The sequence below is a fragment of the Gossypium hirsutum genome, chromosome A09, assembly GCF_007990345.1.
Source record: "Gossypium hirsutum isolate 1008001.06 chromosome A09, Gossypium_hirsutum_v2.1, whole genome shotgun sequence".
Taxonomy (NCBI): Eukaryota; Viridiplantae; Streptophyta; class Magnoliopsida; order Malvales; family Malvaceae; genus Gossypium; species Gossypium hirsutum.
The window spans coordinates 80961454-80985942 of NC_053432.1; the positions used below are offsets into that span (position 1 = coordinate 80961454).

Consider the following 24489-nt stretch of genomic DNA (forward strand, 5'->3'; position numbering starts at 1 on the left):
TTGATTTATTTATTCTCTAAATATTTAATGTTAATTTTCTTGCATAAAATGTCAAATTTAAAATAGTTTGAACTTAATTCGAAAAAACTCAAATTGAATCCACCTAAACCCGCTCGATTGTCACCTCTATTATTAATTATACAATCATTAGTTATACAAATTTAATCAAATGAATTATATTTAATTTTTTATTCAATGATCCAATTAAATCGTTTCTCTACAAGTGTCGTGACATTATGTGCATTTGCATTTACCTAATTATGAACGTAATCGAATGATTTATACTTTTAATCATATAATAATTAATTATACAAATATAGCTAAAATAATTATATAATTAATTGTACATTCAATGATCCGATTAAATCATTTATATAATTAAATAATTGACATTATTTGCATTCACATTTTCCTAATTATGAACCTAATCAAATGAATTATACAATTAATCATACAATCATTAATTCAACCTATGTATGAGTGTAATAACATCATGGTGTACAAGTAATTTCAAGAGTATTGATTAATTGTACAATCCTCTAATTGCTAGCACAACCTAATAAATTACTACATTAATCCTACAATCATTGATCCAATTTAACAAATTATATATATAATCTTAAGAGTTTTGATCATATCAAAATGTATTTCAATATGAATTCTATATTCATATGGAAGCACGAAATGATATAAATTTGAAAACATCGACGAATTTGCGCTAAAACTCAAATATTAATTTTATAAATAGCACATTTAACTTTAAAAATATTTACTTTAAAAAAAAAATAAACATTACAAAATCTAACTAATTAAGATACTAGCATAAATTCATCTAAATCCAAAAGTTGTTCCATCTTGAATTCAAAGAAAATAAATTTATAATTAAAATATAATAAAAAATAAACTTTGTTGGTTCAATTCCTTAAACATTTGCATGAAGATTGTGAGGGTGACCTCATCCCTCCCCAAAAGACCACTAACACGTGATAGAGCCTTTCAAAAATTATTTTAAATGCTAAAAAAATAAAATAGAAAAGAAAATAATAAAGCAATTATCTATACATGGAAAAAAAAAATCGATGGAAAAAAAATTCTGTCATTAAAGTTTCTCTGCATGGTTCATTGCTAAAGCAATTTAACGTATAGTATGATAACAAGTTATTTCAAGTTTGAAGTTTATAAGTAAATGTTTCAGATTTATTTTTAAAATCCAACGTCCACTAAAAATCACACCGTAATCGACACTCAATAATTAAAGGACGAAATGCACTTTTTTTTTTACATTTCTCGCACGCTTTACATGCTCCATTTTGATGTTTGTGAGGGTGTTTGGGTGAAAGTATTATGAAAATTTTTGTATTAGAAGTTTGATTATATTTAATTTTATTTATTTTAAAAAATAAGTAAAGTAATTATTACATATTAGATCAAAGAGCAAATTAATTTTTTTTATTAAAATTTCATCTATTTTTTACTATTAAAACCCGACATGGCTAATAAAATAATCAAATAGTTTCACATGGCCTGTTATGTATTTTTCATTTTGATGTATACCGACTAGTTTTTAACAATAGAAATTAATGAATTTTTTTAATAGAAAGACCAATTTACTCTTTGATCCAACGTTTAAAGATAAATTTGACCCTTTATTTATAAAAGAGGCAAAATGCAATATGATTTTTTTGTACAAAAACCTCTATAGTACTTTTACTGTCTTTTTTGTCTTATTATAATTTTATTTATTTACTTATACAAAGTAAAGGGTAACTTTATTTAGAAGAATGATAGTTATAATTACAATTATGATTATAAATTATATAATTCAAATAATTACAATAAAAGTCAAAAGTTACAATATTGCTAATAATAATAATGTTGTTATACCTCCTTTGGCCTAAGCCACATGGCACATTAAGCCGCCTGTGGAGCACTCTTGAACACCCTTTTGCTCGCCACTAACTGGCTTGTCACCAAGAGACTAGTAGCATGAAAGGCTTGATTCTGACTAATCTCCCATTTTCTTTAAATGGATCCTGGTTGATCATAAACCTCTTGTTTTCCCTGGATGGATTATGGTCGAGCATCCACCTATTCATTTTGGAAGGATCTCGGCCACTAGTTCCTCAGGACATTCACCCTTCCATTGAAAAGGTGATTCTTTAAGTCACCACAACTCAAAAGGAACGACAGAATATGTCTTATTAAATACATCATTCCCATGCATTCCACAATGATGGTCTAATAACAAGACCACCAGTTACCACTACCAAGCACAGGACTTCCCCTGTATATACCTATTAACACGATGAAGAGGGGGATTGACTCACAAAATTCTAGCCTCCATATAGTCCTTTGCCACCTTAGTTTTATTACTCACTTATCATCTTTAGCTCTTTAAAAACTAACATTTTTCGATACTATCACATCCACCTCCATATTCCTCCCTTGTTGATTCCCGAATATCAACAAATTATATTTCCCATAAAAAAATAATATCAATATATTTAAACTTAAACCAAAATGTATTTATAATCATAGTAAATAATTTAATGCTTAATTTTTTATTTACATAAGTCCAAATTTCAAACTTAACAATACCTTTCTTTCTTTCTTTCTTTCTTTTGTGATGAAAAATCAGATCAAAACTCATTTTTTTCCCTTATCAATATCCTTAAGCAATACTTCATTAAAAAAAAATCTTATTTTAACATTTTTAAAAGAAAGATTATATTTACTTTTATTTAAAATAATAATAATTTTAGAAACACATCTAATACATTTATTATAGCAATTTGATGTTTCAAAGAAACATCCTATGTAACATATCTAATAAATTGCCATTTATTATAGTATAAAATTGACATGTATAATTATTAATTAATTAAAAAATACTTAAAGATTTAGAATCAATTAAATATAAAATATTCATCATACATTAATTATCTAATAGACATATCTTTTAATAATACTACATTTTCTTTCTTCTCCAACCCAAAAAAAATATGAGAATTATATATTAAAACGTATTAAAAAAGACAAATTAGTTTTCCATATTAATTATGGCCTACATCATAATTTAAAAAGACATTTTAATTATAATTTTTAAAAAAAATTAAGCGAGCATTGATCTTAATGAAAGTCTAATGTCTTATCCAAGCCAATATCTCATGTAATGCGAATGATTTTCCATAATAATCAACTTTTAAATTAATATAATTTATTTCTTGAAATTTATATTATTTTTAAAATTTAATCCTTAATATGCATATTTAACCAAAATAAGTTAAAAATTGTGATTTTAAAAAATAACATTATAGAATTATTCTATCACATACAATTATAATTTTAATAAATTATTCTTTCAAGACATAAATTTAATAAATTTCATGTGCATAAAACTTATTCAATTAAACGTGCTTTCACTTTCTCTCTTTTAAAACAGTTTATTTTCTTAATTAAAATTTAAAATAGCCTACTAAAGTCCTAATAAAAAAATTAGCATATTCTATTAATTTAATCAAGTAAAATACAAAAATCTTTTATCAATCTTAAGTGAATATTTGAAAAGAAAAATAAAATCAAAATGCACTTTCCATGTGGCCACTGAAAAAAGGTATCCAAAGCTTAATGTTCTTCACGCATCTCGCGAGATGATGAGGTATAGGTTTTCGTTTGTGAAATAAAACTACAGTCCAACTCCAGATTATTTCTGGGCATAATTTGTAATATTAAAACCTAAAATTAACTTTTATAAATAATTTTATATAGAAGGTAAAATTCAAAATTGTTGCTTTTTTTAATAAAGAATTTTTTTTGGAAAAAAAAAACAAATTTACATATGAGCTAACGTGATAATTTTTAACAATTCCAAACTTTGACATTTTTACTAGTAAAAAGGTAAAAAAATTCACTTTTATATTAATTTTACTAAATATTAAAAGTTATTTTTAATATACTAAATTTTCATTTTTATAAACGACGTCAGGTTGTATCAAATAATAATCTTAATCAAATTTATTAAATATTTCAAATGAGTGATTATGTGTTAAATTAAATACATAATTTAGATGATATTTAAATTAATTCTCAAAATTTTAAATTTATCTAAAAAAAATAAATAAATGGCTTTTTTATTTTTTAATTTTTTATAACAAACAACTGCTTACCCATTTTCTTTATTTGTTTTTTCTTTTTTCGTTTCCCTCTTTTCTCTCTGGCTTTGAGAAATCTCAAGTTTTCAGCTTCCTTTCCTTCAAAAACCCAAAACCCTTGAAGCGAAAATTTCAAACTCCAAAATCCCAAAATGGGGAAGTACATTAGGAAGGCCAAAACGGCAGGGGGAGTTGCCGTAATGGATGTCTCGCAGGCTTCCCTCGGTGTTCGGACCCGAGCCAAAACCCTCGCACTTCAACGCCAGAAATCTTTGACTTCTCCGGCTACGGTTGCTTCGGCTCCGGCTTCAGGAGACGGCTCGTATCTACAGCTTCGGAGTCGACGGTTAGAGAAGCCGCCGCTTGTGGTACACCACCATGATTCGAAGAGGCACAAGCAGCAGCAACAGCAACAACAGGGGTGTAAGAAGGATAACTTTGGACAGAATCCTAACCCTAATTCGAATTCTAGGGTTCGAGTGGGTAGCGAAAAGAAAAAGGAAGGTGAAGTTGGAAGCCAAGACATTGTGCAAGAAGACAATGGAAATGATAATATTATTAACTACAGCAATCTTAACAACGATAATAATAATGAAAGCAATGATTTTGGTGGTGTTGAAGCTTCTTTTGGAGAAAATGTTTTGGATATTGAAGCTAGAGAGAGGTTGGTTCATTTCTTCTCTCTTTTTATTTCTTTTTTATTATTTTTCGCATTGGATTTGGAATTTTGGGTTTTAATTTTTTCTATTGGAGCTTTCATTTTAATTGCTTATTCCTTTTAAGGAAAAACCTATTGTAGCTGTTTGATTTTCTTTTATTGGGAAACAATACAGAGTTTTGATGTGAACAACACTTAATTTTTTTTTTAAATTTTAGAACCCAAGAAAAGTAGAAACTTTTACTTCAACTGAGTTCTTGAGTTTGTAGTTTTAGGAAGAATTTTAAGTATTTTGGACTATATTTCATGTATTTTTGTTAGTCCATGCATTTACCCCCTTGCCTTTGATGTCTTGGACACTTAGGTTCCCCACAAAACATGAAAAAATTAAAAAGAAACCTTAATTTATGTAGGGATTCTGCTATAATAAAATATATTCTAACTAATAGGATTTCTTGCTTTGCTACTATGGGTTTTTTTGAGTTATATTCCAACTTCTTTTGTTTATAGGCTGATTGAGCTCTGGGTTCTAATTTAGTTCTATTTTCTCTCCAAGTTTTTTGCAGTGCTTTTTTCTAGCAAGGTTTACCCTTGAATCAATTGCTTAGAAGAAGTATTCTTTGTTTGTGTGAAATTGTTGCAATTTTATCTCTGATCTGTTTCTGTAGTCTTTCCCTTGCAGAGAAATTAAGTCACTTGACTTATATCCTTTATTGCCTCACAAGCTTAACTTGGCTATTAATTATTCTTGCTGTTTTGGTTACTTCTGCATTTTGATATTTTGAATTTGATGGAAGTAAGTAGTTGTATTGTGGTAGAAACCCTTGTTTCTGAAATAAAATTATGTCATTACTAGCTATGTTACTGGGACTTGGTGTAAGTGTCGGATATGAATTAATGTATGTGTATGGTATATGTATGTTCAATTTATTCTTAGCTTTTTCATGTATTTGGAAAATCATCTTCGTATCTATATACCCATATCCATATGTTGGCCAAGGGTGTCATACAAAAGTATTTCAAGAAAAATGAAGAGCCTGAAGAATATAGATTACCAGCCTTCCCTTGTCAATCGCAACTTTTTCTGTTTTGTTAATATAATTGATTCCTGCCCCATTTTTTCCCTTTCATTTAAACTTATTATGCTTTTAAAAACTTGAGTTTGTCTAATTCTGTGGTGATATATATTAAATATCTTTAGGCCCTTTCATTTAGGTATTTCTAGGCATCTATGCTGCCAAATAATTCTAATGGAAAGAAACAAAACTATTTCGTTTTTGCCAACTGAGTACTAACTGGAGTTGCGGGTTTGATGTAACATTCCTCCAATATAATTAGTTAGTTTTTTTTTTGGGGGGGGGGCACGGGTAGTTTAGGAAATGTACAAAAAAAAAATCATTTTGTGTTTGTTTTCTTTTTTTCATAGGGATTAATGTTCAATTTGAGCTTATCTCTTTGGAAGGTGTCTAATTTACTTTAGTTTTCCATACTTGAGCATAGGATATTCTGACAAGAGCCTTTAGTTAGTGGATGTCAAATCTGATCATTTGGAGATTCTTATAACCAGAAGATTTGGTTTTGTGACTCTTCTTTGCTTGATATTTTTCAAGTTTGCTGCTTTGCTTTTTCTTTTTACTATTTGCTTGATTAAGCCAAATTACTATGATAAATTTTATTTAGTTTCAGTTGTAACCCCCTCTTCTCCCCCCCCCCCACATTTTTTTTCCAGAAAGGGCTCTGTCAGTTAAATTTGACTCCATGTGTATCGAATGAAGTGAACTCCATGTATTTGTAAAGCCTTTTCTGCTGAAATACTGGTAAATGAAGCATGTCCATGTCGAAACAAAATCCAAAACAAAATGAAAATGGTGGAAAATCTTTCATTTCACCCCCTTGGATTGCAGAGCCATTTCGCTTGTTTTTATTGTACACTGAAATGCTTAAACATTTTCAGCTTTATTCTTCAGATGATTGGTATGGTCTGGCTGTCCATTCAAGGTTGTTTCTTTTTTCGGGAGGGGGGTATTGTAAAGCTGAAAAAAGGAACAGTTAATTCCTTTTGTACTGGCATCCTGGAAATGAGTGTTTTCGTGTAGATTCTCTCTCTTTTCATTAACTGATAGCTATTGTGGTTCAGGGGCACTAGGGAATCAACTCCATGCAGCTTGATAAGGGACCCAGACAGTATAAGAACCCCGGGTTCAACTACTAGGCCAACCAGATCAGCCGAGACTAACCAAAGAGTACAGAATTCAACGCGGCGACACATCCCAACATCACATGAAATGGATGAGTTCTTTACTCTTGCAGAAGTAGACCAGCAAAGACAATTCATCGAGAAGTATGGTTGTTGGAAACTTCTGCAGAAACTCTTTAGTATACTGTGGTTTATGATCTGATTAAAGATGTGGGGTTATTTGCAGGTACAACTTTGATCCAGTGAAAGATAAGCCACTTCCAGGGCGTTATCAGTGGGAGAAAGTGGACCCCTAGACACCATTAGTGTTCCATCAGCACTTAAATATTTCCTACTAAATTATCAGTTGATCTTTAAGTTAGGTAGTTTTAGCTAGTAGGAATTAGCCTTAGTTGTAAAGGTGACGGTTTTATTTCCATTTTCCATCACCCTTAACTGTTAAAAAGAAAAAAAAAATGTGTCGACTAATGGTCTGTAACATAATGGTAATGAGTTACAAGAAAGAAAAAAAGAAAAGTCTAACAGATCATCTTGAGAAGGGAAGGGAAGGGAAGGACGGTGTAGGTTTAGAGTTTAGGAAGTTTTAGGGTCAGTTGATCTGGTACAGAATTTCTTTGTATTTTCCTCCCCTTGTTTGTCTATACTTGTAATGATGGAACTTTGAGACACTCTTTGGACTAAACGTGATCCCTTTCCTCCCATCTTTTTGTCTTCTTTTTCTTTTTTGCCCTTTAGTCATTTCACGAACTCAAAGATGATGATGATGCAGCCCGTCGGAAACAATGTTGTTTCATTGAGGCGTGACTGACTGCTTCCATCGGGTTAGCTTTCCTTTTAAATGGCTTTAACCCATTTCAGGTACATGCTTCTATGGGAGAATTGGTTAATTAAAGAAGCTCAAAAATGGAGGACAAAGGTTACACGATTCAAAGGGGTATGTTTTAATCTTTTCTTATTTGCTATGCTCTATTTTAATCATCAATAACCATTGCCATAGTTAAATTTGCATATTTAGACGGATTAATAAGATATTCATTTACTCATTTTATTATTAATAAATTTGAGTATTTATATTTATTTAAGCCGGATAGTAAGATTGATTCATACATAAAATTGTTAAAAATTATCCCTTTAACAACGAACTTTCACCAAATCCAACAGTTCTGAAATCACATTTTATTAGGTCATTGCACAAAAGACCCTTTATCGGATTAAACCCAAATTAATAAAATTAGTCTAATTTATGTCGAAGAAAATGTCAATTATTTCACAAATGAAGAAAGGGTAATGGTTTTTATTTAATTAAAAGAAATCAAATTGTTTTTCATTAAAAATTGATTAAGACAAATTTCAAAATATTCAATTCAACCGCGGGGGGGTCCTCTTGAAAGAAGTTATGAGAAGTTAATGGGGGGTTGAGGGTGATAGCGGAGGTGGGTGTTATTGCTAAAGTCTCATTGGATCAAACTGAAAGAATATTCAATTCCCAATGATTTTATTTTCCATTGTTTCCAAAGTAATTAAATGAAGTGGGTGGATTTTTCATCTTTAAAATTCACAACTTTCCACTGGAAATTGATTGTTTCTTTTACCATCACTGCCAACATAAAACAAAAACAAAGCTTCCTTCCACGTGTAATAGGAATATAATACATTTATTCAACAATTTAACACCGACACTCACTTCACGATGTAAATTATATTTATAAAAAAATATTATTTTATTTTAATTATTCTTTTTCAATTTTTTAAATAATATATTTAAAATTTTCTGTATAAAACCATATAAAAACAAAAACATCATTATAATAATTATTATCTTTTAAAAAATTATTTAAATTTTTTTAACTGAGTTGTTTTGTTGTTAACTTTTCTTGCTTGATATAATATAATTTCAAATTCATATAACTCTCGAGTACCACACAAGTGAACTTAGTGGATCAAATCTTGATTTCGAGTATGAATAAACTTACTTTAACCAATAGTATAAAGATACCGATAAATTAAATATATTTAAATATTTCATATTTATTATATTATTTTTATTTATGTAATATGTATCAAATTTTCATATAATAATCGAAATTATAGTTTTCATTTTGTTTTTCATCTAAAATTCTTAAATATTTAGTATTGATAATCACATTAAATTTCGATTAAATTTAAAATCAAACTAAAAAAATATAAACTATAAAAAATTCAAAATTTTATTTAAAAAAAATCAAATGGTTGACCTATGAAATGTAAAAGAACTTTGGATGTTAATTGATATTGGGAAAGGTTTGGATGTTGTTTGAGTCATTGGATTTAATATTTGTTGGACTTTAACTTATAACTGTCAACTGTAAAATCCTTCAAAATAAAAAAATAAAAAGTAAATCAGCAATGTCTCTTTTGAGTTGTAGAGAATTGAAAGTAGCTTTAATGAAGCCTCTGCCACACAAGTTGATTACAAAAAGAAAATGTGACATTTTTCTCACACATAAGTGGTCCTCAAGCATAAAAGCATTTTACATTCTTTTCTTGAAATAAATATGAATGACGAACCTTATTTTAAACATGAATATATTCCATTATGCTTTATTACCACATAACAAAAAATAATCTTCAAATTAGTATAATTCAACACAATCTAGAGATGATCTTTGGTATAGAGAGGTGAATATTGAGGACCAAACCTGTATATTGTATTTTCCACTCTATTTTTTTTAATATTTATGTTTGACTTATTATATATATATGTGAGTATAAATATTAAACACATGCTTATAGTTGTCACTCGTATTTTAATCTAGTTTATATAAGAATAAAATAAATGGTAACCGAAAATACACTTAGAGCTTGTTTGGTTTGGTGTATTGGCTAAGCCAATACACCCCTAATCGGTGGGGCCCACCTAATACCAATCTAAGACGCCGTTTGGTTGAGCGTATTGCTAATACGCGTCTATCCCCTTACTTCCCTAATCGGTGAAAAACACCGATTTCTACTCCCCCCCTTATTCTCAGATTAGATGACCCTTCCCTAAACCTTCCCTCTTTTACCCCTAATCGATCCCCTCTGTTTCTCTTCCGTTTCCCACCTTCATCCGAATTGCTTCCTTGTTTCCTTGCTTTTTCCCAGTATTATTTTCTTCCCTTTTCTGCCGATTTGCTCCCCCGATTATTTTCTTTTCTATTTCGGCCGATTTGCTCACAGTTTCTGCCGATTTGCGTCATCGGTTAGTCTATGTTTCCCGATAGATTAATATCCTTTGCTATTGTAGATGAAAACCAATACTTTCGAGGTAAATATGATCTATTGTTTTTCACTAATCGGTTTCCCCTTTTGCTTTTTTCAGGTTCTTCATTGTGCCCCGATTTGCTAATAGGTTAGTTTTAGCCAATTTTATTCTGTTTGTATTGCATGTTGAATTGAAATGTGTTTTCTGTTGTTGGTTAGGCTTAAGAAATGCATGCCGTTCGAAGTTGTTCTCTCTTCTCTGCTAATCTTCGATTTCTGTTTGTTCTGTTGTAATTTTCGAGTCCTTTTCTGATCTTCAAAACCGCGAATGAGATTTCTTCCAATGTTGTTTGTTTAAGTGCCTGAACTGAGTAGCAAAAATAGGTAAGATCATTGAGTTCTTTTGGTCCTCTGAAAGTAGCAAAAATAGGTAAGAATGCTGCTAAAGTTTTGTCAATTTGATTTGCCTTTTGCATCTTGCTCACTCTTGATGCTCTATAAGGAAAAGAAAGAGACGGAAAATGGGAGTCAAAGTAAATGGAAATTGTATTGAGAAATTGTGGTGGTAGAGACTAAAGAGAGTATTAGTGGTTATAAGAAGGTGGGGAACTGAAAGAGCGTCAATACTGAGGAAAGGCTTAAAACTTGATATGCAAGTGATTATAGGTATAGACCATAAATCCATGAGATAAATTGAGCTTCTAAATATATCCGTACAACAGAAAACCCTAATAGAACCTTAAAGCAATATCCATTATTCATCCTTGTTGGAAGAGATTGTCTTTAGAGTTAAATTGCATATACCCCTCCTTTCTTGAGTCAAAATAGATGACCTTCCCAATGAACAGAGATTATGTCATTGATCTAGAATTAAAAAGCTCATCACCAAGTTATTTCAATCCATCAACTTATTGCAATCACTAAAACACTTGTAAGGTGTGTAATGGAAAAAAACATAAGGCTCAAAGATGTCCGATGAAATAATTTAGTGTTAGAATTTGCAATTTGTGTATCCAAGGCTTGTTCATTTGTTTTCTGTGTCATAATCATGTTTAAGGTGTCATGTATTTATTATAAGTTTTGACATTTTAAAAATAAGTGGTGTTATATTGATTTTGATATGCTTTTGTGCTTGTGTAATATTGTATTTTAGCTATTTTTCTTGTGTCTGTTTAGTAACAATATTATCTCTACTTTTGCCCATAAATTTTGTCGTAGTCTGGTTTTATTTTGTGAAACTTTTTGATGTTGAACAAAAGTTTCCAAATCTTTATTGAATTAAATTAAATTATCATTCATCTAACTAAATTACTCCCGACTCATTCAGACAATAATAGTGCCTCAAATCCTCTTTTGTTTGTTTGTTCTGTTGTAATTTGGTCATCTGAAAGTAGCAAAAATAGGTAAGATGAAAATGTTAGATGATAACGAATGTTCAAAACAATTTATAATGTTAAGAATATTGAATTTCATGCTGAGTGCAGATCAGTGAAACTAGAAGCTGTTAGATATCGAACTGTGTAGTCTGGCTTTGGGGTTTAGGGGTGAAGATACTGATACTGGTACTTAGAGGTCTTTCATGTATTCCATTTTTTCTAAATAGTTAATTAGGATGAACAGAAATATGATTTTTTTAAGATATTAAACATTTTGGAATTTGACAGCTTGTTATTGATTGAATAGGATGTTTGATATGAGTAAGAATTTCTATTTTCTTTTTGTGTTTTAATCTATGAATTTGGGCAAAATATGAATTTGAGTCATATGTATATAACTACTTTGTTGTAAATTACGAATAAAATTTGATATTTTCAGCCTTTGATAAACAGAAAAGCTAGTAATATCACAAGATTTTGTTGGTTTGTTCTGGACATTGTTTTGATAGTCTGCTGGAAAATGTTATTTTAGTTTGTTAGTGAGTATAAGATGAAACTGTTGTGGAAGATGAAATGTTATTTTAGTCTGCTGGACCTTGTTCTTGATTTGTTAGTCAATAGAATTTGTTATTTTAGTTCTTTTGGACCTTGTCTGCTGGAAAATTTTGAGTGGTAATACTCTAATGTTTGGTTGTCTACTATGTTACTCGGACTTCGGTGTGAGTGGCAGATTTGGGTATGTATCTAACACAGATATGTTCAATTCTTTCTTAGTTTTTCCATATATTTGGAGGGTCCTTGGAGGGGGTATATCCTTCTACCCTTGTCCAAAAATGTGCTGGACACGGGTGGTTCAAGAAAAACGAAAAGTCAGAACAACATAGGTTGTCTGTACCATACTGTCTTATGCCGAAAATATTCTGTGGATGGAACCCACCTTTGGTTCATTAGTCCAATAAATTTATTATTGCTCAATGCCTGCGAAATGATTATCTAGTTGTATTTACTTATTTATCTTGGTTGACTTGAGCATAGCCATGTTTGTTAGCTTTATGCATTGAACAAACACTTGCCCTTTCTCTTTTTGCATTCGAAATTTTTACCTAAGATAATTGTTGCCTTACGGACATAGGCCATGGCCCCCAACTAAACAAGTAAACCCATTGCAAAAATGATTTTGTTCTGTCAAGTTGGAACCGAGGTTTCCAAGATTTATCAAGTGTAATTGGTGACTGATTTTTCCAAAGTGGGAATCTAGCATTGAACTTTTATTTATTTCAGTCAAGTAATTGGGTGGATTTACCATTAAAGGGACAGCTAGAATAAATTGAACTAGGTATAAGCATGTTGAAGTTCGGTGTTAAACATTTTATTTGCTGATTTTTGGAACTTGGCTTGTTCTCTGTTTTAGCTAATGGGATTCTTGCTGCTTGCATAAATTGTTATTTGCTATTTCTGAATTAGGGATGTTGAGTCAGTTTTAAAATTACACTATTTGATCTGCACTAACTCCTAAGTGATAAAGGAAGTTGAAATTTAAGCTTATGCTTTGTGCCTCTATGCACTTATTCTGTGGTGGTTATATAGACTTCTTAACAAATAGGCAATTATTGTGGTGTTTTTAAAGTCCCAAAATGGCAATTAGCCTAATTGCAATTATACTATGTAAACCTAGAATCTAATTTTAAAAAATAAAAATAAACATGCAAGTTTCTTAACAAAAATATGATAAGCCGACAATTGTAGAAACCCCTTATATCATAGGCTTAGTATGATTTGATTTCCTAAAAGAAGTAATAATTCCTCGTTGCAACTACTTAAATCATTATATCATATAGATTGGGATAAGAGTATGATTTCAAGAGCATGTGTTTTGAACAAAGGCCATGATAATACAAAGGAAAAAGTTAGCCATTAAAATCAAACAAGTAATTAATTTCATCAAAGAGCATTCAAAAAAAGCATTCAAATTGGCTTTCAAAAAAATTGTAAAAGCATTCGAGAAAACTTGTAAAAGCAAGTAATTAACAACAATTAAAATACCTTTCCTTTAATTAATTTTCATGCCCTTCATGATGTTTTAGGGTGAAAGAGTTTGTAATCTATTTCTAAAGCTAAATTATCATTATATTTTTCTTTATATGACATTTCACCGACCAAAGTAAGCTAATTGACTGATATATATATATCTAAATCTAGATCAAAATAAATCATATATAATAAAACTAAATTAAAATAAGACCTAAATGAATGAAAGTAAAAAAAAATAATGTTGCTTAGACAATCTTTGATTAAACTAATCATAAATAAATATTTATTAATCAATGTTCAAACTTTGAACATGCTTTATTAAACTAATCAATGCTAAAACTTTGAACATGCTTTAATGAACTAATCAATACTTAACAAAATGTTATAAAAGTTTTAAAACTTGAATTATACATATACCAACAATTAATTTTAGGTCAATTATACATACACCAACAATTAATTTTAGGTCAATTATACATACACCAACAATTAATTTTAGGTCAATTATACATGCTTTATAATTTCTTTATTGTTTGGGTGATTCATAAAGAAATGAAATTAAAGTTGCAACGATATCATTTAGTATCAACTATTTTGCTTCGTGTGTTCTAAATTTGTATTGTTTATTTTTATTTTATAATGTGTAATTGCAACTTCAATTTATTGATAGTGTGTGTTATAATTTTAATATGTTGCAGTAATGGCTCGTCTGCCTTTAATTGCACAAAGTGTGAGGCGTAAAAGAATTGGTCTTGCTTTGACATTATGGTTGGAAATCTGTAGAATTGCGATTTGGTTCTTGTTTAGAATGGGTGCCAGCCTTAGCCTACAGACTTATCAACCAAGGATTAGGTCCTACACCTTAGATTTTTATGCAAAACGGGATTATGTGAAGAGGCTTGTATATGCTAGTGACGAGACTTGTATTGAACAAGTTAGGATGAATAGAACTGCCTTTTGTAAACTATGTGAGATGTTAGAATCGATAGGGGGATTGAAGTCGTCAAGGTTCATGCTTGTTGATGAGCAAGTAGCAATGTTTTTACATATCATCTCCCATCACCTGAAAAATCGAGTTATCAAGCATCACTTTAGAAGGTCCGGGGAAACTGTAAGCAGAGCATTTCATAGTGTTTTAGATGCTGTCATACGCTTACAAGATGTCTTATTTAAAAAGCCGGAGCCAATTACAGCCGACTCTTCTGACACAAGGTGGAAATGGTTTAAGGTAGTAGACTGAGTTTTAGATATAGCTTGTACAACATTTAGTTGACTTAGATTTAAATTAGTATTCTAACACAAGGTTTTATATCATGTGATATAGAATTGCTTAGGTGCTCTTGATGGAAGCCACATAAGGATTAGGGTGCCAACAGCTGATAAACCTAGATATCGAACCCGAAAAGGTGACATAGCAACAAATATGCTAGGTGTTTGTACACCTGATATGCAATTTGTTTATGTTCTTCCTGGTTGGGAAGGTTCAGTTGCCGATGGACGGGTGCTCCGAGATGCCATCAGTAGAAGACATGGACTTAAAGTTCCTCATGGTACAGTGTATACTTAGAGGAATTTGAATTACTCATTAAGATCAAACTTTGTTTGCTGAATTAATCATTTTTTAAAAAATTATTTTATAGGTTGTTATTATCTAGTTGATGCTGGATACACAAATTGTGAGGGATTTCTTGCACCATTTAGAGGACAGCGATATCATCTGAACGAGTGGCGTCAGGGTTATCAGCCAAGTTCTCCGCAAGAGTTTTTTAATATGAAACATGCCTCAGCACGTAATGTCATTGAAAGATGCTTTGGCTTATTAAAACTTAGATGGGGAATACTTAGGAGTCCATCGTTTTATCCTGTAAGGGTGCACAATAGAATTATTATTGCATGTTGTTTGCTCCATAATTTTATTCGAACCCATATGAGTATTGATCCCATTGAAGCGGAGGTGGGAGAAGGATTACCTACTAATGTGGTGGATGACGATGAACCGAATATCACAAATATTCATCCATCGGATGCTTGGGCAACTTGGAGGATGGAACTAGCCAACCAAATGTTCGATGAATGGCAAGCATCTAGAAATTAGTTAGGTTTAGGGACAAATTCAGTTTGAATTGATTTGTTGATGTTTTTTTATGTATAAACTTTGTGAAACTTTGGTGGTCTTTATGAAACTTTATGAAACTTTGTTGAATTATAATGTAATTATCTTTTCATTAAGCATGTGTTATAAATTTAAATTTAGTATTGAACTACCGATATAATATTATAAACTGTTCACCCAACAATTAAATGATATTCAAAATAATAAATAATGTTAATTTGTTTTTTTTTTAAGAACAATATGTCAGGTGTTCCACCAACGGGTGCTTCTTCTCAAGCTTCTCGAGGAAGCAAAAGAAAATGGGTTCCAGAGGAGGATGCAGCCTTGGTTTCTTGCATGGTGGATTTGCACAATGTAGGAACATTTAATGCTGATACCGGGTTCAAAGCCGGTTATTTGAACGAGCTAGAGAAAATGCTAGAAAAGGCTTTACCAAGAGCAATGTTGAAGGCGAAACCAAATATTGAATCTCGGATTAGGTGCCTAAAAAGGGAATGGTCAGTCGTCTACGACATGCTTAATGGCCAAAACAACAGTGGTTTTGGTTGGGACGAGCATAGGCAGCTCGTTGTTGCTGAAGATGGAGTTTGGGAATCCTATGTAAAGGTAAAATGTATTTCAAGTATTTATTTGTTTTTTTACAAAACTTATAACTAATATGATTTCCTCATTTTTTTAGAGTCACAAAGAAGCCTCTCAGTTCAGACATCGTTCTTTCCCTTACTACAACCAGCTTACTGCCACATACGCAAGAGATCGGGCGACTGGGAAAGACGCTCAAACAGCTGCTGATGTTCTTGAAGAAATACATGCTGAGGATGATCGTACTACAGATATGAATGAAGAGAGAAACACATTCTATGACTGCGAAGCTGACGTCTCTTTAGACGACATGGATGTTTCCGGTATGGATCCGCGAGGAGATAGAGATCAAGGGGGTTCCTTGTAACGCCCCCTTACCCGAGACCGTCGTCGGAGTCGAGCACGAGGCATTATTAAACTTATTTGAGCACTTAAACAAATTCGGACAAGCTGTCCAACTGCGTCATAGTTGCTTAAAAATTCATATCTCGAGTTCCAAAACTCGAAATAAAATTATGTAAATTTTTCCTTAAACTAGACTCATATATATATCTACTAATTTTTTTTTAGAATTTTTGGTTAGGCCAATTAGTACAGTTTATTAGTTAAATTCTCCCCTGTTTTAGGGTTCAACTGCTCTAACCTCTATGTATTACGAATTAGATATCTCCCTGTACAGAGTTTAAATGACTATTTCGTTTGTTTCTAATAAAACTAGACTCAATAAGGAATCTGTACATATAAAGAATGACTTCTAATTATCTTTTTACAATTTATGGTGAATTTCCAAAGTCAGAACAGGGGATCCAGAAATCGCTCTGTCCCTGTTTCACAAAAATTTAAACTTCTCATAAAATATAACTCATATACATGTTTTGTTCCATCCATATGAAAATAGACTCATAATTATTCAATTCCATATTTTATTCATCATCTAATTGTATCACTACTATTTTTAATGATTTTTCAAACTCACGTCACTGCTGCTGTCTGAATCTATTTTATGGTAAATTTTGCCTATTTCATGGTTTCCATGGATTAGCTAGCAATTTAGCATACATAACACCAAATATGATCATGATTAGCCATTCCAATGGCTAATCATTACCAAGCATTTCCATACCACTCATTATCCATATCATAAGACCATATATACAAAATGATTATAATGCTATACATGCCATACTCAAAATATACAAGCCATTATGCCAAGATGGTTTACGGATAGTGTGAGTGGGCCTCCGACCGTTCCTGATTTCTGAGCTGGCTTGTTAAAACTACAAGGAATGAAAAGGAGGGAGTAAGCATAAATGCTTAGTAAGTCCATATGAAATTAATAAGCAATTACCAACATGCTTTTAAGATAAAACACCACAATTGTACAATTATACATACTCAGCTTAAACTGTTTTATCGAGATACATTTACTAAATAATTTATTTCTGGAGCTACGAAACTCCAAATTAAGTTCCGTTAATTTTCATTGAAACTAGATTCATATACCTTTCTCCCATAAAATTTTCAGAATTTTTGGTTTAGGCATTTAGTACAGTTTATTCATTAAAGTTTCCCCTGTTTCGCTATCCAACAGTTCTGATCTCTCTTCACTAAAAATTATTTATCTCATAATTCGGAACTTGGATGATGTTCCCGTCTATCCCTCTTGAAAATAGACTTGATAAGTATTTTAAATATATAAATTAAAACTCATAATTATTTTTTTAAAATTTCTAATGATTTTATAAAATTAGAACAGGGGATCTCGAAGTCATTCAAACTCTGTCTCACAACAATTTAAATATCTTATAACATAAAATCCAATTGCATACACCATTTCCTCTATATGAAACTAGACTCATCAGGCTTTAATCTCATATTTTATTCAGCCCTTAACTCAATTTCCACAATTTATGGTGAATTTCAAAAGTTACACTACTGCAGTAACCCAAAACTGCCAAGGCTATATTTATTCATTCACCACTATTATTCACTAAATCCATACAATATCATTTCATCCATCATGGTAAGAACACATAATTATGCTTCATAAGCATAGATCCATAATCTCAATGTCATCAAGTATCAAGAACTTATTCCAAATCGTGTCATTTTCATAGTATTCACCAATTCTTAATCTTTTCGGGCCATTTTACATTTTCGCTCATAATCAAATTAGGGAACGATTACGGAATTGAGTACCTCATTATCACAATGCCATAGTAAAACTATGGTCTTGCACATAGTCACATATCACATACCGAGGCCATAACCCAGCCATGGTCTTACACGGATCACATATCACACTGATGCCATATCCCAAATATGGTCTTATACAGTAGCACATATCACACCGATGCCATATCCCGGATATGGTCTTATACGGAAGCACATATCACATTTGTCCGAAGCCATAGCCCAGCTATGGTCTTATACGGAAATCACATTTCACATGCTGTCATGGTCCAACCATGGTCTTTTCCGTCAATTCGTCTTAGCCGCTAAATGAAAGTACTCAAGTCCGTTGTTCCATTTAATTTGTACTTTTATTCAAATATCATTTTACAATTATCACAGTTTAATGACATTTTATATGCAATAATATACTATATCATTCATGAAATTTTCATTTCAAAACATTAAATTACACATTGCATTATTAAAAATCATATGAACTTACCTCGATATAAAATATTAGCAATCGAGCCTATTCCTCGTAAACTTTATTTTTCCCTCGATCACGACTTGAATCTCGTTTCTCTTGATCTATAATATAAATTATTTCTACTCATTAGCATTTATTTGATTTCTATTTCACTTCACAATTTATGCTGTTCAAATTTCAAAATTACACTTTTACCCCAAAATTTACAATTTTTACAATTTAGTCCCTGCTCAATTCACCCATCAATTGAACTAATTTTTTTCTCAATTAACACTTTTATTTTATCATTATAAACTAATTCAAAACCTTTGATATTCTGAATTTCAACACCAACATCTAATTCACAACTTTTTCACAATTAGGTCCTAAATACCATTTTCTATCAAAATGACTTAATAAAACAACCTTAATATGAAATTAGAACTTAAATTTCATAATAATTCATCATATACTACCCTTACTCATCCAGGGTAACTTCCAATTTCACCCACCAAATCAAAAACTAATAAATTAGATGATTGGACCTAATTGCAAAAGTCTTAAAAATACAAAAAATATAAGAAAAGGGCAAGAAATAGACTCACATGCAGTGAAATTGTGCAAAACCAGCTTAAAAGCTCTCTCCCATGGCTGTCTGGCCGAAATTATGAGAAGAATGGCCTAGAAATCTCTTTCAATTTCAATTTATTTGTTTAATTTTGTAAAATTTACCATTTTACCCTTAGCTCACCTGATTCCAGATTTTTTTTTCTTGCTTATGCCGCGTCATCCATTCCCTTTTCGCTAATTTTCCTTTTAAGTCCTCCCTCATTTAACACTTGAGCTATTTAATCATTTTATCAAGTTTTGTACCTTTTTCAATTTAGTCATTTTTAATTAATTGACTATCCAAACGTTAAAATTTTCTAACGAAACTTTAATACTAACTTATTTACACTCCATAAATATTTTTAAAAATATTTATGGCTCGAATTATGCATTCGAGGTCTTGATACCTCGTTTTAGACCCAATTTACTTATTAAATTCTTTTCTCTCTCTCTCTTTTTTTTAACACAAAATTCACTAATTCAAAATTCTTCTAAATTCACACTTGACTCATAATTATTAATTTATTAAATTTTCAAACATACTTGTCGGATTTAGTGATCTCAAATCACTGTTCCGATATCACTGAAATTTGGGTCGTTACAACTCTTCCCCCTTTAGGGATTTTCGTCCCCGAAAATCTTACTGGAAAAGTGGTCTTCACTTAGATTCCTCAATTTCATATTCGGTGCTAAAGAACTTTCACTCAGGCGGTGCCTCCAATATATCTTTTTAATTTCTCATATATTCTGAAAGCTTACGGACTCATCTCTTAATTGTTCTTAAATTTTCAACCCTTCTCAGTTTCCCATGATATAATGACATAAAACCCGTATCTCAACTTTATTTAATGGAGACAGGAATTCCAAGAAATCCAACAATCAAAGAGACCTGAAATTCCATGAATCTGATGAGTAGGAATTCATTCAATACTGATATGATTTATAGATCTCGCCAAACATTTAAGAATAGGTACATCACATTTTCCTCTTTCCGCCATAGAAATAATTCTGATATGGCCTCAAGAATAATCCTTTTCATTTCCATCCCAATATCAACACTGGCAAGAATAATTTTGATAGATCCCAATGCTCGGCTTTAACCTCTTTAATAACTCAGATTTTATGGAACATCGAATGCTCTAAACTATCACATTACCTCACTGTCTTGAAACATATCACAATTCATACAACAGTACATTACTGAAAGTCAGGAAGTCTTTGCTCAATGTAGACTCGTCTAGTTCAGACGCTTCGGTTACCAATATTCTCATCTATCCGAACTCTGTCAACATGTAATAAACTTTTCAGCTTTCACAATACGAAAACCTTATCATTCGTAGTGACTTTAACTAATATCCAACTCTTTCTAATAAATATACACTTCTCGTTCAGACTATTTACTCTTTTATCAGCACAAAAATGAAATTCTATTATCAAACTTGAGAAAAATAATCCTGACATAATTGTCACACGAAATCTTTCAAATAAATAATTCACCATACCGACTGAAACTCGCGCTTTTATCACTTATGCCTTTACTGATGTCAAATCCTTACACGGAAATTAGAAAAAAAATCCCAATACTAAAATCACCACATTACCAAGATCAAATTAGAAGTATAGTCATATTTGACATGATTATCACAAGCTGAAGAACGTACTTCGAACATGAGTCGTAATTGACAAATTATGGAGCAAATATAAGAAGAAAACAGAATAAAGAAATCCAAAATAGAGAAACCCAGAATAAAGAAATCGAAATCCAGAATAAAGAGATCCAGGATAAAGAAACCCAAGATACGATACTATGCCGGAGAATTGAAAACCAAACTCATAGAGAAAATACAGAATACCCCGATAATTCTTCAAAGAAAGAAAGTCCAAAAGAAAACATCATTTAATCCCACTAGAATCAAATATAACAAGAACAATATATCTTCCCATACATATATATCAGACGAAGCATCCAGTAGAAGAAACAGAATTATAATATCATACGTATTCTCTCATCAATTCTTATCAGACAAAATGAAATAGAATACCCGATGAAATAGAGCAATATAAATTACAAACCAGTCAGACTACCAATGCTTTCATCCAACACCAGGATTAAAAGACATTCCCATATAACAAAAATTTCTTCAAAAGATCAATAGCCATAGAAATATTTCTGAGAACGGGTAAACACATAGAACATCTCAAAAGAGACTGCTAAATCTGTCCAGTCATAACTATCACACTCAGATAGTTCACATTTCAAATATCATTTCCCTAACTAGTTCTGCCGTCACAAATTTCATATTAAACCATTCACTAAAGAAGGACAGTTCTGAATAAATTTCGATTTACTCTTTTCTCGACCTTGCACCTGAGTAATTCGATTTACCAAAGAGAATTCCTTCTCTAATTGGGACAGTGCATAACTCCAATAATCTTTACATCAATCCGATACTTTACTGTCTCGGACTTTACTTATCAGCTCATTTTCAATCTCTGATCATACTTATAATTATTCTATCACTGAACTCTTTGGGTTCTCAATTGGAAACTTATTCAATACAAATCTCATGAAATTCCATTATAAGTACCACTTCGGTAAGGGGGAGGGGTTGTAGGACCTCTGACTCGACTTTCTTATACATACACATATGACACAACTTCCATCATCATAGCAACATCATCAAAATCATATCATTTATTCAGGCAATGCAATATTCATGTTGGCTTACTCAAATTTTCCTATTGTCCCATTTAGACAATATACTTATGCATACATTCTATGTTTTCTAGATAGCTTTACTTATCCATTCATTTATTTAAATTAATTCATGTTCATGACATCATATAAGGCCTAACAAACATAGATATTTGCATCACAATCACAACTTTCATTTCGTGCATCATCATGTACATATCATTACAATCATATAATTCAATCCAACAATTTAACATAGATAAGTTCATTTCATTATAATCCTTTATCTCATAAAAATTATATATTATTAACATTCATCAACATTCAACGTCTAATCAAGACCAGGACATTTTCATTCGTATCATGATATTATGACCTTTATTCATACCTCTACTACTTTCTATTTTTTTTTCCGTTCATCTTATCAAGTAAGCCACATACACTACATCATATAAGCATTAAGCAAATATGGATATTTATCATAACATTAACTTTCATCTCACATATTATCACATATGTATCATAAACTTTTATTCATACTTTTCTGAACCGAGACTTATCATAATCATAACTTTACTTAAATACCTTCACATAATATTGAACATGGTCAGCGCAGCTCGGTTGGAGAGTACCCTGTCTAAATAAGACGGTACTTATACGCGTCGGAAAACATCACACTATCACAGATCAGTGGCATGGCATGTATAGCTAAACTTTTACACATACTAAGTTAGTCCGAGAACCAACTAAACCTGCTCTGATACCAATAAATGTAACGCCCCCTTACCCGAGACCGTCGTCGGAGTCGAGCACGAGGCATTATTAAACTTATTTGAGCACTTAAACAAATTCGGACAAGCTGTCCAACTGCGTCATAGTTGCTTAAAAATTCATATCTCGAGTTCCAAAACTCGAAATAAATTATGTAAATTTTTCCTTAAACTAGACTCATATATATATCTACTAATTTTTTTTTAGAATTTTTGGTCAGGCCAATTAGTACAGTTTATTAGTTAAATTCTCCCCTGTTTTAGGGTTCAACTGCTCTAACCTCTATGTATTACGAATTAGATATCTCCCTGTACAGAGTTTAAATGACTATTTCGTTTGTTTCTAATAAAACTAGACTCAATAAGGAATCTGTACATATAAAGAATGACTTCTAATTATCTTTTTACAATTTATGGTGAATTTCCAAAGTTACACTACTGCAGTAACCCAAAACTGCCAAGGCTATATTTATTCATTCACCACTATTATTCACTAAATCCATACAATATCATTTCATCCATCATGGTAAGAACACATAATTATGCTTCATAAGCATAGATCCATAATCTCAATGTCATCAAGTATCAAGAACTTATTCCAAATCGTGTCATTTTCATAGTATTCACCAATTCTTAATCTTTTCGGGCCATTTTACATTTTCGCTCATAATCAAATTAGGGAACGATTACGGAATTGAGTACCTCATTATCACAATGCCATAGTAAAACTATGGTCTTGCACATAGTCACATATCACATACCGAGGCCATAACCCAGCCATGGTCTTACACGGATCACATATCACACTGATGCCATATCCCAAATATGGTCTTATACAGTAGCACATATCACACCGATGCCATATCCCGGATATGGTCTTATACGGAAGCACATATCACATTTGTCCGAAGCCATAGCCCAGCTATGGTCTTATACGGAAATCACATTTCACATGCTGTCATGGTCCAACCATGGTCTTTTCCGTCAATTCGTCTTAGCCGCTAAATGAAAGTACTCAAGTCCGTTGTTCCATTTAATTTGTACTTTTATTCAAATATCATTTTACAATTATCACAGTTTAATGACATTTTATATGCAATAATATACTATATCATTCATGAAATTTTCATTTCAAAACATTAAATTACACATTGCATTATTAAAAATCATATGAACTTACCTCGATATAAAATATTAGCAATCGAGCCTATTCCTCGTAAACTTTATTTTTCCCTCGATCACGACTTGAATCTCGTTTCTCTTGATCTATAATATAAATTATTTCTACTCATTAGCATTTATTTGATTTCTATTTCACTTCACAATTTATGCTGTTCAAATTTCAAAATTACACTTTTACCCCAAAATTTACAATTTTTACAATTTAGTCCCTGCTCAATTCACCCATCAATTGAACTAATTTTTTTCTCAATTAACACTTTTA

The 24489-nt window shown here is 31.2% G+C and overlaps 1 protein-coding gene and 1 long non-coding RNA gene across 2 annotated transcripts; both read left to right on the forward strand.

Annotated features, from left to right (window-relative positions):
• The first annotated feature begins 4152 nt into the window (after positions 1–4152).
• On the forward strand, positions 4153–7707 carry LOC107942914 (cyclin-dependent kinase inhibitor 5). Its single transcript, XM_016876644.2, has 3 exons — positions 4153–4815; positions 6947–7150; positions 7233–7707. The coding sequence occupies exons 1-3, from the start codon at positions 4304–4306 to the stop codon at positions 7300–7302; spliced, it is 786 nt and encodes a 261-aa protein (XP_016732133.1). The 5' UTR covers positions 4153–4303; the 3' UTR covers positions 7303–7707.
• A 7096-nt stretch (positions 7708–14803) lies between these two features.
• On the forward strand, positions 14804–15372 carry LOC107942917 (uncharacterized). The gene is made up of 3 exons (XR_001695939.2): positions 14804–14863; positions 14960–15185; positions 15276–15372. It is a non-coding gene; the product is annotated as an uncharacterized lncRNA (long non-coding RNA).
• Positions 15373–24489: the final 9117 nt, after the last annotated feature.

Excerpts from the sequence above, each read along its gene's own strand:
- LOC107942914 (XM_016876644.2), top strand. The coding sequence starts at position 4,304 with ATGGGGAAGTACATTAGGAAGGCCAAAACGGCAGGGGGAGTTGCCGTA. Across the intron at positions 4,816-6,946 it reads GATATTGAAGCTAGAGAGAG|GGGCACTAGGGAATCAACTC; the intron begins GTTGGTTCATTT and ends ATTGTGGTTCAG. Across the intron at positions 7,151-7,232 it reads CAAAGACAATTCATCGAGAA|GTACAACTTTGATCCAGTGA; the intron begins GTATGGTTGTTG and ends GGTTATTTGCAG.